Source organism: Prunus dulcis, chromosome 1 (assembly GCF_902201215.1).
Source record: "Prunus dulcis chromosome 1, ALMONDv2, whole genome shotgun sequence".
Lineage (NCBI taxonomy): Eukaryota > Viridiplantae > Streptophyta > Magnoliopsida > Rosales > Rosaceae > Prunus > Prunus dulcis.
In genome coordinates, this window is record NC_047650.1 from 6183899 (window position 1) to 6197801 (window position 13903).

The following is a 13903-nucleotide window of genomic DNA, read 5'->3' on the forward strand; positions in this document are numbered from 1 at the left end:
AAGGGAACATCATTTGAGTGACTTAAAACGAGTTTTTGATAGACTCCGAAAGCACCGGTTGAAAATGAACCCTTTGAAGTGTGCATTTGGGGTAACTTCAGGCAAATTCCTTGGCTTCGTTGTCCGACATCGAGGAATTGAAATTGATCCCTCAAAAATTAAGGCAATCCGTGAAATGCCTCCCCCTAAAAATTTAAGGGAGTTGCGAGGGTTGCAAGGGAGACTAGCCTATATACGACGGTTCATCTCAAATCTTTCTGGAAGGTGCCAACCATTCTCGAGGCTCATGAGGAAGTATGTTCCGTTTGTATGGGATCAAGCATGTCAAAATGCCTTGGAAAGCATTAAACAATACCTATTAAATCCGCCAGTTCTTATGGCACCAATTAAAGGGAAGCCCTTAATCTTGTATATTGCAGCGTTAGAACGCTCGTTGGGGGCATTGCTCGCTCAACACAATGATGATGGAAAGGAAAATGCACTCTACTACTTGAGTAGAACACTCGTAGGGGCAGAACAAAATTACACCCCTATTGAAAAGGTTTGCCTTGCATTAGTGTTTGCTGTCCAGAAACTACGACACTACATCCTCTCTCATAGAGTCATCTTGATTTCCAAGGCAGATCCGCTCCGATATTTAATGTCCAAGCCTGTGCTCTCTGGGCGAATAGCCAAGTGGTCACTCCTCCTCTCTGAGTTTGAGATAAAATTTGTGCCACAAAAGGCGATCAAAGGGCAAGCTCTTGCTGATTTCTTGGCTGCTCATCCTACTCCCGACAACATGGAGTTACCTGCAGGTTTGCCTGATGAGGAGGTGTTCACAATAGAAGCACTTACATGGCAACTATATTTTGATGGGGCAGCAAGAAGAAACGGAGTTGGGGCAGGATTAGTATTCATCACGCCGTCTGGAGGCTTAATCCCATACTCATTCTCCTTACTAACTTTATGTTCGAATAATGTGGCAGAATACGAGGCACTCATCATTGGCCTTGAAATTGCCCTCGAGATGCATATTGATTGTTTGCAAGCATATGGTGATTCACAGTTGGCCGTCAGACAGTTGAATTGTCAATATGCAGTCAGAAATGCTACTCTCGTCCCATACCATGAAAGGGCGAAGTATCTCATGTCACAGTTTCAAGACATTCATGTTAGTCACATCCCGAGGTCGGAAAATGATAAAGCTGATGCACTAGCTAATTTGGCTGCATCGTTAACACTACCTAGCGAAAGGGATATCCAAGTCACCGTTGGGGAACGTTATTTACTTCCCCCAGCTATAGAGAGAATTGAAGAAGTTGTGGATTCAAACGTTATTACGTCCTCCGAATGTGAGGAGGAACCGGATGATCTTGATTGGCGCCATCCCATAATCGAGTATCTACTACTTGGCAAGTTGCCAAATGACTCAAGGAAAAAGGCTGAAGTCCGACGCAGAGCCACTCGATTTTTGTACTTAAATGATACCTTGTACAAAAGATCATTTGATGGTATGTTATTAAGGTGTCTGTCAAAACAAGATGCAACTAAGTCCCTTCGTGATACTCATGCTGGCACTTGTGGTGCTCATCAAGCTGGTCCAAAACTTTCGAACCAACTGAAGAGATTGCGTTATTATTGGCCAACAATGGTCCGAGACTCAATAAAGTTTGCAACCACATGTAAAGATTGCCAATTACATGGAGACTTTATTCACCAACCTCCCCAACAATTGCATCCGACAACCTTGTCTTGGCCATTTGAAGCTTGGGGATTAGATGTTATTGGCATGATAAAGCCTAAGTCATCACGTCAACATCAATACATCTTGGCCGCAACTGATTACTTCTCTAAATGGGCTGAAGCAATTCCTTTAAAGAAGGTACGAGCAGACGATGTTACAAACTTCATAAGGAACCACATCATCTACCGTTATGGGGTTCCATCGAAGATTATATCTGACAATGCATTGTATTTCAAATGCAAGTCCATGACCAAGTTGTGCGAGAAGTATAAGTTTCAACACTCGTTCTCCGCCAGTTACAATCCGTCATCAAATGGTCAAGCTGAAGCTTTCAATAAAGTATTGTGCAATATCCTAAAGAAGATGGTCTCAGGAAACAAAAGAGATTGGCATGAACGCCTCCCTGAAGCATTATGGGCTTAAAGGACGACCATACGCAACTCAACAGGATGTACACCGTACAATTTGGTGTTTGGTTCCGAGGCTGTTCTACCGTTAGAAGTCCAATTGCCATCATTAAGGGTAGCATTACAGCTAACAAACCCCGACGAGAACGCAAATGTGAGACTGGCAGAACTGGAAGCTCTCGATGAGAAAAGATTGGCGGCTCAACAAAGGCTCGAAATATATCAGGCTCAGGTGGCAGGGGCATTCAACAGAAAAGTTAAGTTCAGATCTTTCTCAATTGGAGACTTGGTTTTAACAGTCCGAAGACCCTTCGTCATTACTAGGAAAATGCATGGTAAATTTGAACCCAAGTGGGAGGGGCCCTATGTCATTACTAAGGTTTTCTCCAAGGGTGCCTACGAGTTGTCAAACTCCGAAGGCAAGTGCATATATCCTTGTGTGAACGGGAAGTTCGTCAAGAAGTTTTACGCCTGATGTCCAAAAAAAAAAAAAAAAAAACCCGTTGGACTGAAAACCCAAAAGGGCTGTTCAAGCAAAAGTTAGGGTAAATTAAAAAATGCTCGTTGGGCTGAAAACCCGAAAGGGCGGCCCAAGCAAAAATTAGAGCACCCAAAAAAAAAAAAAAGGCTTTGTGGGTTGAAAACCCGAAAGGGGGGCCCAAGCAAAGAACTACGGTTGACTTGATCCCTAAAAAAGGGGTACGTAGGCAGTCTAGTCTCTAAAAAGCTAGATTCAGTCACAAGACCCAAAATTCCCCTTCATTACCTCAATTCAATGAGGGTGAACTACGTTCGGCTTGATCCCTTCACGGGGTACGTAGGCAAGCTAGCCCAAAAGCTAGATGCAGCCGTAAACTATCATGAATTCATTCTTGTCCACCGATGGTGTTAGCATGTGGTTAAACTGTTGTATACTACGCAAAAAAAAAACTCCAACTTCGCACGAGTGTAAACTGTGAAATAGAAAAGCAAAATCCGACAAAATCTTTATTCTGAAAATTGTTCTTGGTGGAAAAACTACATTACAAGAGCAAAAGAATACTGAAGCAAAGGCCTACCTACAAATTCTTGGTGGATAAATCATACCACAAGAACATTTATTGAAGGGAAAAATCATGCTAAACAAAAAAATTTAATAATGATAGTAGGCTCATCACTTAGAGCTCGCTACAAGAAGAAAACAGGGCATTGATTAGGCGGTGGATCTCTTGCTCTTGAGCCTTCATTGACAGTCGAGTGCTCCCGATCTGGGGAAGTAGATCTTCTTTAGCATCAATTCTGGATTGTTGAAGCTGTATTGCTTTTTCATTCTGATGCTCCAAAGAAATCTCAAAGTTCATCTTTTGCATATTAAGGGAAGTTTTCTTAGCTTCATGCTCTTCCCGCATCTGGCGAACTCTCTCTTCTGCTTCCCTGATGGTAACTTCCTTGACATCCAAGTCTTCAATCTCTTTAGCAACCTCTGTAAGTTCTGCCTCAAGAGCCAGCTTGGTGTTTAGACATTCCTCGTGTTGGCGGATCAAATCATGAATCACTTCAATATTCACATCTCCTAAGGCTTCAATATAGGCACTGCTCTTGGAATGTCGCCTGGCAAGCTCAAAAATCCAATCCACAAGCTGGACAAACTGTTTAAACGCAGTTTCACCACACCCAAGAATGTCAACGGTTGACCCCAAAAGTCGGAGGGCCTTGGTGATCTCAGAATGGTGCATATGAAGTTGAGCAGGTGTCTCTGAGGAGTAAAGTCTGCTAAAGATACCTTCAATTTCTCTACTGATAAACTCATGCCTATTCTGGTTTACCCCATTCCCAAAAATCTGATGAACAAAGTTCGCGACTGATACCAAATTTTGGAGGGGGTGCACAACTGCTATAGGCCCAACACTTTCAGGAAACTGATCATCAACTAGGCTATTCTGAACTTGTTGAAATTCAGACACTTCAGCCAGGAAGTCTGACCCACTACCACCCATGCTGGAGTTAGCACTCTCATGATGAATATTTTCTTCTTCACCTGAAGAAATAACTTCAAAGGCTGGGTTATCCACGTTAATAGGCTCCATTTCGCGAGGAAAAGGGATGTCGTCAAATCTCATTTCCCCCTGCTCCAGATTAGAACTCTCTTCATCAAGAACATGGCTAGAGCTTCCATCCTCAACCTTGTTGTGATCTGCATGTCGCGCCCGTTTGTGGTGTGAGTCTCGATTAATCCTTTGGGATTGGTGCATCACGTGATTAACCCCTGAGAAATGTTCCCCTTTAGCATTGTGAATTCTCTTTTTGTGTCCTCTGCTCGAAGAAGCACCACGAAGAGGTGAAGATGAATTAAAGCCGCTTTTGCTCATGCCGGTCGAAATACTTTTCAAATTATTAGTCACAAAGACGTGGTCCCTCCTTGGGACATGCCTGTTTACCACTGAGAAAATTTTTGACACAGAAAAGCCCATATAAGGTGCACATGCAGTCATCCACCATCTACAATACCACCAAGAGCATTCCCCAATGCGGGTGGAGCGCGGAATATAGAAACGCCCTGTGGTATCTTTACGCAGAAGGACTGCTTGGGCTCTCGCCAACTTCTCAATCCCACATCGCTGCCTCTCACATACACTAAATAAAAGTTTGTTCTCCGGAACTCCTTGATCAAAGCCAAACTGGCGAGCAAATCTATTTGGATAGTAAGGCTCCAACCAAAGATCGCCACCTAACCTTACAGGAAACAGTGCAGAGCGCATACAAACCAAGAATTCAAAGGCATCGTCCGCAAGGCTCTCTGTGTCTAAAAGAATGCAATCTTCTTGTGCAAGGAAGACACTGGGACGATAAACCATAACCTCACTCCTGAAGATGATTCTAGCTTGATTAGAGCTGACATATTTGGCTTCAATCTGACTATACCTCGCTAGAAGAGGGTAATGTGCTGGAAAATCATTGTCACTTCGACGGTCGATCAGATCAGGAAAGTGCTCCCCTAACCATCCAATCACATAATGAATGGGAAGATATGCATTTGCTAAACCAGGACCCCTACGATGAGTAGCAACTGTACCAAGGGCATGATAAATAAGTCCCAACACTGCTGGAGCAAGTGAAACTCTAAACCCTCTCGCCATCAAACTTGCCATATAGAAACATTCTGGCCTTATAGCATTATCAAGGGGCAAAAAAAAACGGCTAAGCCAAAAGGCTAAAAAAGCAGCCAATTGTCCTTCACGTGAAATGTTCAAGGGAAATTTGAGGTCTTTGGCCTTATGTTTGGGAACTATGTTATTTTTATTCCCCGCAGCACCATATATGGCTTCCCCGCGAAAGAAATGCTCAATCCATTGATCGTGGAAAACTTGCCCTTTCTTATGGAAAACACATAGTTGAGCATGGATTTTCAAAAGTTCACCAGTGGTTGAAGGATACAAGTCTTCACGGCATAATTCTCTGTTTAAAGGGATAAATTCATCATAGGGGAGACCCAAAATTGGTAACCCGCCAATAACTTTTAGGTCGTATAAGGAAATGCCCATTTCACCGTTCCCGTGATGAAATGTGTTGGATAAAGGCCCCCATAACTCGCAGAATGCTCTCCAAACATTAGGGCAAAAATCATAGGAGTACTGAGAAATGGCCACAGCCCCATATATATCAGCTTGACGAAGGACATCACCAAAGTCACTCAAAATAGACTCTGTCCACTCCAGTACAAAGGATCGAAAGTTGGCCCGACCGAAAAATTTGAAATTGCTTCCCCACGAAATTTGGTTACGAAGCATCCTGTGCATAGCCGGATAAAATTCATCTCTAGGAAGACACTGTTTATCTCCATCAATCTCATTGTTTACTTTCATCAAAGAGTGGGCAAGAAAACATGGGCCCTTGGCTTGAGAAATTTGAACAACTCGGTCTTCTTCATGGGGGTTGAATTTGAGATGTCCACTACTCACGTGATCTGTGGTGAACCATGTTGTCCGACTCTCAGGAGGTACCATAAGCCGGATCGAATCCAGAGGACAAGATCTCATGTACTGGGGGCCAAAGGCCATGGCCCTACCATATTCATCGGAAGCATGTTCCTTGTGAAGATTTCCATAAGCATCCATCACCTGAAATCAAAGGTAAAAAAAAAAAAAAAACATATACATATGTTAGCTTATAATGCTAGTTAAAGGCATCTCAAGCTTTGCACGCGTAAAAAAAAAAAAAAAAAAAAAGCCACACACACAAAGCTTGAGGGGGCATCTGTTGGAATAAAAAAAATCACAAAAATCACAAAATATTGGAACGTGGGGGGGAAGTTTGGAAAAAGGTGGGGGGAAGTTTGGAAAAAGGTGGGGGTCTAAACCAATGAAAATGTTTAAGTGGGTTGAGTGGCTCCTATTTTTGGGGGAGTTGGTTATTCATTTTTTTAATATAAATATTCTGCATTAAAGAGAAATAAAAAGAGATAGCAGGACAGAAAAGAAGGAGAAGACGACAGAAGAAGAAAATTGTTGCAGAAGGAAAATTGCAGGAGCACAAATACAAGAGGAGACATTTTCACAGGTATATAGATCCTGTCAATTAATTCTTGTTGGGTGGCAACCCTAAAATCATTCTCTTGGATGATGAATCCATATTGGGTGGCAACCCTCAAATAAAACTCTTGGATGATAAATCCATAATGGGTGGCAACCCTTAAATCATGAACAACAAATCCATGAGAGGATTTCTGTTTAACAAAGCTCTGCCGAGCAAAAGAAAATCCTTTGAAATGGATACAAAATCCATCATGGGTGTGTAACCCTCAATCAAATACCCTGAATGGTATACCCATTTTTGGGCATAAAACTCATTCAGTAGGTTCTCAAGAGCCCAAATCCAATTTCGGTACAAAACCCACAAACATAATCATGGAGGGATTTAATCTCACAGCAAATAAAATCAGCTGTGTGCACAAAAAAGAGAGGAACAAAGCTTGAAAAGGAAGGCCACGTTTGTGCAGCGGATCCTTTGAATTCTTCATCAGGCACCATTATGGAATAATAAAAAATCTACCACGATGGTTACAAGCAGACAAAGGAAAACAAAAAAAAAAGGGAAGCAGCAGCCAAGAAGAAACAGGAGAAGAAAAGCCAACAAGCCAAAAAAAAAAAAGTAAAAGGGAAGTGGCTGAGGCCACTTTGCTGAAATTAAAAAAAAAAAAGCAAAGCAAGCAAAGGACTTGGTGTTGCAGATCAAGAAGAAGAAACAGAGGAAGAAAAGTCAATAAAAAAAAAATAATAAAAGAGAAGGGAAGTGGCTGACGCCACTTTTGCTGAAATGGGAAGAAAAAAAAACAAGGACCATGCTGTTGCAAAGAAGAAAAATGAGGAAAAAGACAAAAAAAAAGTCTGATACCTCTTTGATTGTGCGGCAGTTTCTTGGCAGTATTTTTTTTCTTTCTTCTGGCTTTCTTTTTTTTTTTGTTGTTTGCAAAGGCAGTATATTATTTTCTTTAAAGACTAAACAGTAACAGTGTTTGTTTTTAATTCGGACTGATCACAAGTATTCCAGATAAAGATGGGATTGCAAGGTCTGATTTTACTTGGAAACAAACTCTGCAAAGAGTTGGATAGCTAATCGCCTGCTGGACCAAAGTTTTTTTTTGGGGCTCCATGCTCATGGGCTAACTATCAACAAACATCAAAAATCCCAAAATAGGATCATGGGCTGTCAGAGAATAATTATCCACTGACTCTCAGAAGCCCATATAATTAATGGGTAACCCAAATAATTACCCATTAAATTTCCTAAGGCCCAAAATTTCTATCATATGGTTAATGGTTTAATTCAACAACCCTCATAGCCATATTTGGGCATAATTGCAAATAATGTCAATTTTAGAAAATTAGTGGGTTAATCAAAATTGCTCATTAATTTTCTGGGACATTGACAAAAAGAAAAAGTGGTACAAAACCATCCAAATTTTTCCCATGGGTCATCTACCCATGAAAATTCCAATGAGATTAAATTCAAATATCTCAAACACAAATTCTCAATTAATGGGCCACACTTACCCATTAATTTCAAAATTTTCCTATGTGATACCTACCTATGAAAATCCCCAAATTATCTCAAATATACAAATTCTAAATTATTGGGCCATACATACCCATTAATTTCTAATTTTTCCCATAGGTCATCTACCTATGAAAATCTTCAAATCGTCTCAAAGACACCAACTCGAAATTATTGGGCCACACTTACCCATTAATTTCTAAATTTGGAACTACGCAGGTTTGATCCCATCAAGGGTACGTAGGCAGTCTAACATCCCAATAGACACAACCGCAACCAAATTTGATTCCCCAAATCAAATATCTACCATCAAACAAATCATTTCGAACTACGTTGGTTTGATCCCTTTAAAAGGGTACGTAGGCAATCTAGAGATTCAATCTAGATGCAACCATCCCAAACATATTTCCATATCGAATCCCTGGTTTATTCAGCTAAATTCACTCAAACTCCTCAATCAAACCCATTCAAATTCTTCGTTTTGTGATGAGTCATTTATTCATCATGAATCTTTGAACTACGAGTGGCTTGATTCCCGCAAAGGATACGTAGGCATCTTGAGGTTGGACTTGGGAGCAGCTGCAAAATCAAACACACACGTTCTGTTTCTTTATGATGGAATCAAAGGGTTTTCCCTTGAAGCAAGGGATTGTAATTAAGAGACTTGCGTCTCGAATGGGTCGAACCTAAAATAATAAAACCCCATTATTTAATTAGTGGTGGTGAAATTATATTAGGAAGATCACCATTTTCCTTCAACACATCCTAACTGAGGCTGGTAAGATTTTGATCTCTTCTTGTTCTTGCTGCTTCCAATGCTTAATGTAAGCTCCACTTCACTATCTTCATCACAGCCAGCTATACTCATATTTTTACTTTTGAAGGCCATGTGAGAGCTTGGCCCTGCTTGTTCTTGGTCAATTGTACTGACTCCTGTTGACATGTCTTCCTCGGCAGGCCTTTCAAGGTCAAATCCCCTTGACATTCTCAGGGTGTCTCCGGAGCAACTTCCACTGCCCTCTCTAGAGATCGGATCATCTCTCAACCTCTGAAGATGGAAATTATATCCAGAATAAGCTTGAGTTGTTGAATGCTGCCAGTTAACCAACTGAGAATGGTTAATGTGATCTCCACTACTAGTCACCGGCCCCCGAAATCTGTTTCGTTTCATCTCTTTTTTCAGTTCATCCATTAGCATCTTTTGTACACTGTACAGTCGGTGTAGCTCTTGAATCTGCAATATTTGGTTTTCAGTTAGCATGGCTGTCATCAGTTTCAAAGTACTGAATTTATTAGACATGAAAAACAATCTGATTGGACAAGTACAAGACTTGGGATCTAATAAGCAAAAAGGGTGTCTTTGAATTGTGTATTGGAATAATTTGACTGAATTGCTTATCCAGCAAGATATTGTTGGTTTCACTTAAAATTGGTCACTGTCATCATTTACTTAAGGGGTTAAATGAGAAGTTGATGATGTTGGTGAACCAATAAGCCTGAGATCTGCAACAGGGACTTCCCAGCTGTACAGATATTATTTACATGGAGAAGCTACTTCCCATGAAACTCAAAAGAGTTCATGCTTCATGGAACATGGATCAACATACAATTATCTTAAAGTGGAGCACAGAAACATAATATTCCTCATACCTGGTGTTTAAACGTATCTTCATGCATCTGCATTGTCTTTTTTATGGTATCTATGTTGTGCTTGTCAAGCATCCTGTCCATCGAGTTCTGAATTTTGTCCTCGGTTCTAGCCTTCTTATACTTCTCCTTCAGCCCACTTTTCTGAAAATAGTCCCAGTCATCCACGCGATGCACGGTTAAGCTGCTGCTATTTTCTGAGGTTCCTAATATATTGATGGCGTATTCAATTTTGGTTCCCATGCCTGAAGTAATATGCCAGTAAAAATATGTTGGTAACTACAGAGGAACATATATTTTGAGGAAACACACACAACTGTTGCTATTGTATAGTGAGAGCTACCACATTGGGCTGTCATTTGTTTTCAATTTTGACAGATAATGAGTATCATTTTAGGATACTAATTATAATGTAAAAATTCAAGGACAAAACAAAGCAAAAATCAGAAAGAACAAAAGAAATTACTGGCTTCAGTGGAGTAGGTGTGATATATAAAGGCACTAAGTGATGGTGGAAACATAGTCTAGTTGGACACCAAGTCTACCTATCCTACTACATCTAAGCACCAAGGAATAATTAAAAAGATCTGGCCATTTTTGAATTATCTTCAAATCCAATTCCTAGTTCTAACCCATCTAGGTAGTGGAAGTCATCTCTCAAATTCACTGACACTTTGCTTTATATACTACATTTTGCTCCATGATCTTATTGGTTCCCCTTTTGGTGTGCAAATGCAGGCCGCATTTAGGAATAGGATCAGTTTGCTACATGAAACAAAACAACAAGTTTCAAGGTGTCGAATGAAGGATGAACAAAAGGAATGGCTCAGAATTGTGTCTCAGGAGGCCCGAATGCGTAATCGGAAAGTTGCCAAACATAGTAGGAACAAAAAGAAAATGGGATGTGGGCAATAGTGAGACCAAATATGGAATGTGGTTGGTTTACCCTATCTTGATTTGTTAGTACATTTCTGCTGTTGTCATCACTGGCCATAACAGTTAGCCTTCATTTTGATGAAATTGCTCTCGTTAAGTGTCCACTTCTTCCTGTTTCTTTTGAAGGTAAGCCTCTATGCTAAATCCACATGGTGAAATCAGACAAGAGGCATATAATTATTTCATGGATATCACAAGTCACAGCATGAACAAAATAAAGCTAAAATGCATGAAATAAATATCAGTCAACTATAAATGATACTCGGGGAGAGACAGAGAGAGATTTGTCTATCTTCAGAAGAAGAAGAAAAAAGTATCTCTTTCACCTTCAAATGTTTTGGCAAATAGAGATATATCTCTATTCATGTACAGAAAACTAACTAATAATCAAGAATTGTGAGTTCCCAGAAGAGCAGAACTTCCAAAAATGGCAAAAACATAAATTTAAAATTTAAAATTTTAAAAAAAAAGCAAGAAAATCAGCATCATGGGTTCATTACCATATTGTAATTAAACCTTGAAAACTTTCTGTACACAGTTCAGGTTTGGTACCTGAAGCAGAAACAGCAGAGGTGGAGATTCTCTAGCATGAGGCTCATTGAAAACTTTGCTTCTTCATGCCAAAACTAGCCTCATCCATAAGCTGCTATAATTGGCAATCCAAATCCCAATAAGTACAGAGAAAATTGGCTTATTCCAAGCATCCATCAATATCATCAGTCATTGATCTTCCGTACTAATTGGAGTGGACGGAGCAATCTAAGAAGTGCAGCTAGCAATAATTTAGAAGCCTAGTAGTCCTGGTGTGAACTGGGAGAAGATTCCTGGACACCTCTACACCAGCAAATCTCTTTGGCAGGGCAAGGCAGGCCAATATTAATTTTTCTCAGGCTCACTGATCACTATACTTTAATTTAGGGAAACAACAAAGCAACAACCTCCCCTTTCTCACTCCTCTCACTAAATTAAAAAACTGTTAATCATGTTCATGGTCATGTTAATAATTCAGGTTTGACAGGCTGTGAAGTTAGGAGGCATGGAAAAAAGTTAGGCTATGCCAATGTCTTGGTGTGCACAATATTCATATTTACATAGAGAGAGAGAGAGAGAGAGAGAGAGATAGTGTATGAGAGAGAGAGAGAGGGACAGAGAGTGCTGTTAACTTGTTAAATATTAATTAATCATACATAGTATTGTTTGATGCTGCTGTATTTTAATTATATATTGAATTTGTACTTGTACATACTTGTGATGCATTCAATTGTAACATGGAGGAAGATCAAATCTGTGGGGCCCACAGAAGACAAGCCTAATACATGGGCCAAGGTAGGCCAGTGAACAAGATATTCCAGACAATGTCTTACAGAACATAAAGATTTGCATGAACTTTGATGGAAAGCTGGTGCTTCCTTCCCAGAACAACACCATCTTATATGTCTTATTTTGTTATAGAAATTCAAAGATCTCTGTTTGATTATTATCTCCGTACTAAGACACCATATCTAGTCCAGGGTTGCAATTCAGATTTTCTAGGTTTTATAATTGTATTTAATAATTACTGTTAACTTTCTTCTCTGGCATGAGCAGTAAATTTTCTTCTTAGACGCTTGTATTAATCTTCATATTACCATAAACTTGATATACGTTGTTGATCTATTCACTGACAACTTAAATTTTTGAGGTCGTCTAACAGATGGTATCATCAAAGCTAACCCATACAGCTACTAAATTTAAGTTCAAACATTTACATCTTCACTGACATGAGCCAAGTGGTGGTTAAAGCACACCACATACTTCTTTTTTCTTCGAAAAAAAAACAAGGCAGGATAAATTATTAAATCTAAACAGAAAATTGTGTATTAACTTTTTGGATTAATTAAACCAGCTAACCATAGTTCCAAATTAACTTTTTGAATTCTTTAAGTAGGAAATGATATATTAGAAAACAATCTAATCTTGTAGTCACAATCAAAACCAGAAAACCATATCCATGCACAGTACTAATAAAGGGTAATTTTCAGTGGTGCAGAAAGGATCATTAAGAAACTAAATCCATGATGTTAAGTGTAACCTAAACACCACCATAAGTAACCAATGCCCATCTCTCCTTGTGAACCCATCATTAAATTAAGAAAATAATAATGATCAAGTCTTATTTATTCCTTTAAAAGTAAGAAATAGATGGCATGGCCTAAAGATATCTGTACTTTTACTTATCTAGCTGAGAGATTAATCTAAAAAATAATGGACCAATGTTTGAAGGAGAGTGATTAAAAACCATATAGATAGAGATTAGTGGTGATAAGAGATGGAGGAAAGGGGAACTTGGCACACATCACTTTCAGCAAAAAGATGGAAGGGCCAAAAACATAGCTGTTCCAAGCACTTAAAAATCCAAGAGGCATCTTCAGCTACAAGTTCTGATTCTGTGATATATATCACAACATGTCTCATGCCTTGAGAAGAAGTTAAGAGGACATTAATTAAATACATAGTTTTCTTTAAGTTTTTTTTTTATATTATAAATACAAACGATAGTTTAAACTATAAAGAAAAAAGAATTTCACACATATACTATCATGATGTTATTAATATTCGAATCTAAAACTACTAATTTGCAAGTTTTAATTTGTCTTTTACGTTTTAATTTTACCTTGATATCAATCTATATATATAATAATATGTGGATGTGGATGTGGATGTGGATTTGGATGTGGGCATGCCTTCTCTTCTCTTGTCTTGTACTTTGTTTATTGGCTTTCTGAATATCCTGTGGTAACATGGGTTTGGTCATTATCTGTGATTGACTGTGACCCCATTATTGCACTCATTTTCATAGAATTCATGCACGCGCCTGAACATGCACTACTTACTCCCACACGAATTTGTTTTGCTCTTAACTTAATCCATCATGCGTGTGGGACGTGTGTAAGTTTGGATCACCAGCTAACTCTTGATTTAATGGTATTTTTTTTTTAAGAATATCGAAATAAATTTAAGTTTTGAATTTCTCTCTTCTTTTTCTGTGATATAAAAAGAAATTTGGATTTTCTTCTTATTTTCTATATACTAATAATATTATGTACATGTTAAAAAGGCTTTCTAGGTTGTAGCTCAAGTTATTAAGAGTAATTATTTTTGCATATGAGGTTATGTG

General features: G+C 39.1%; 1 protein-coding gene across 2 annotated transcripts in view; it reads right to left on the bottom strand.

The window, feature by feature from the left end:
• LOC117616661 overlaps window positions 1-11869 on the bottom strand; it is a 12194-nt gene extending 325 nt beyond the window's left edge. Inside the window, exons 1-3 of one of the 2 annotated variants that reach the window (XM_034346044.1) lie at window positions 11299-11869; window positions 9814-10055; window positions 8920-9397 (exon numbers count right to left, since the gene is read on the bottom strand). In XM_034346044.1, the coding sequence (XP_034201935.1) occupies window positions 8920-9397; window positions 9814-10053 (718 nt within the window). In that variant the 5' untranslated portion in view covers window positions 10054-10055; window positions 11299-11869. Of the gene's footprint in view, window positions 1-8919; window positions 9398-9813; window positions 10056-11246 lie in introns of both variants that reach the window. The other variant, XM_034346045.1, reaches the window with a different exon arrangement.
• Between the last annotated feature and the right edge of the window lie 2034 nt (window positions 11870-13903).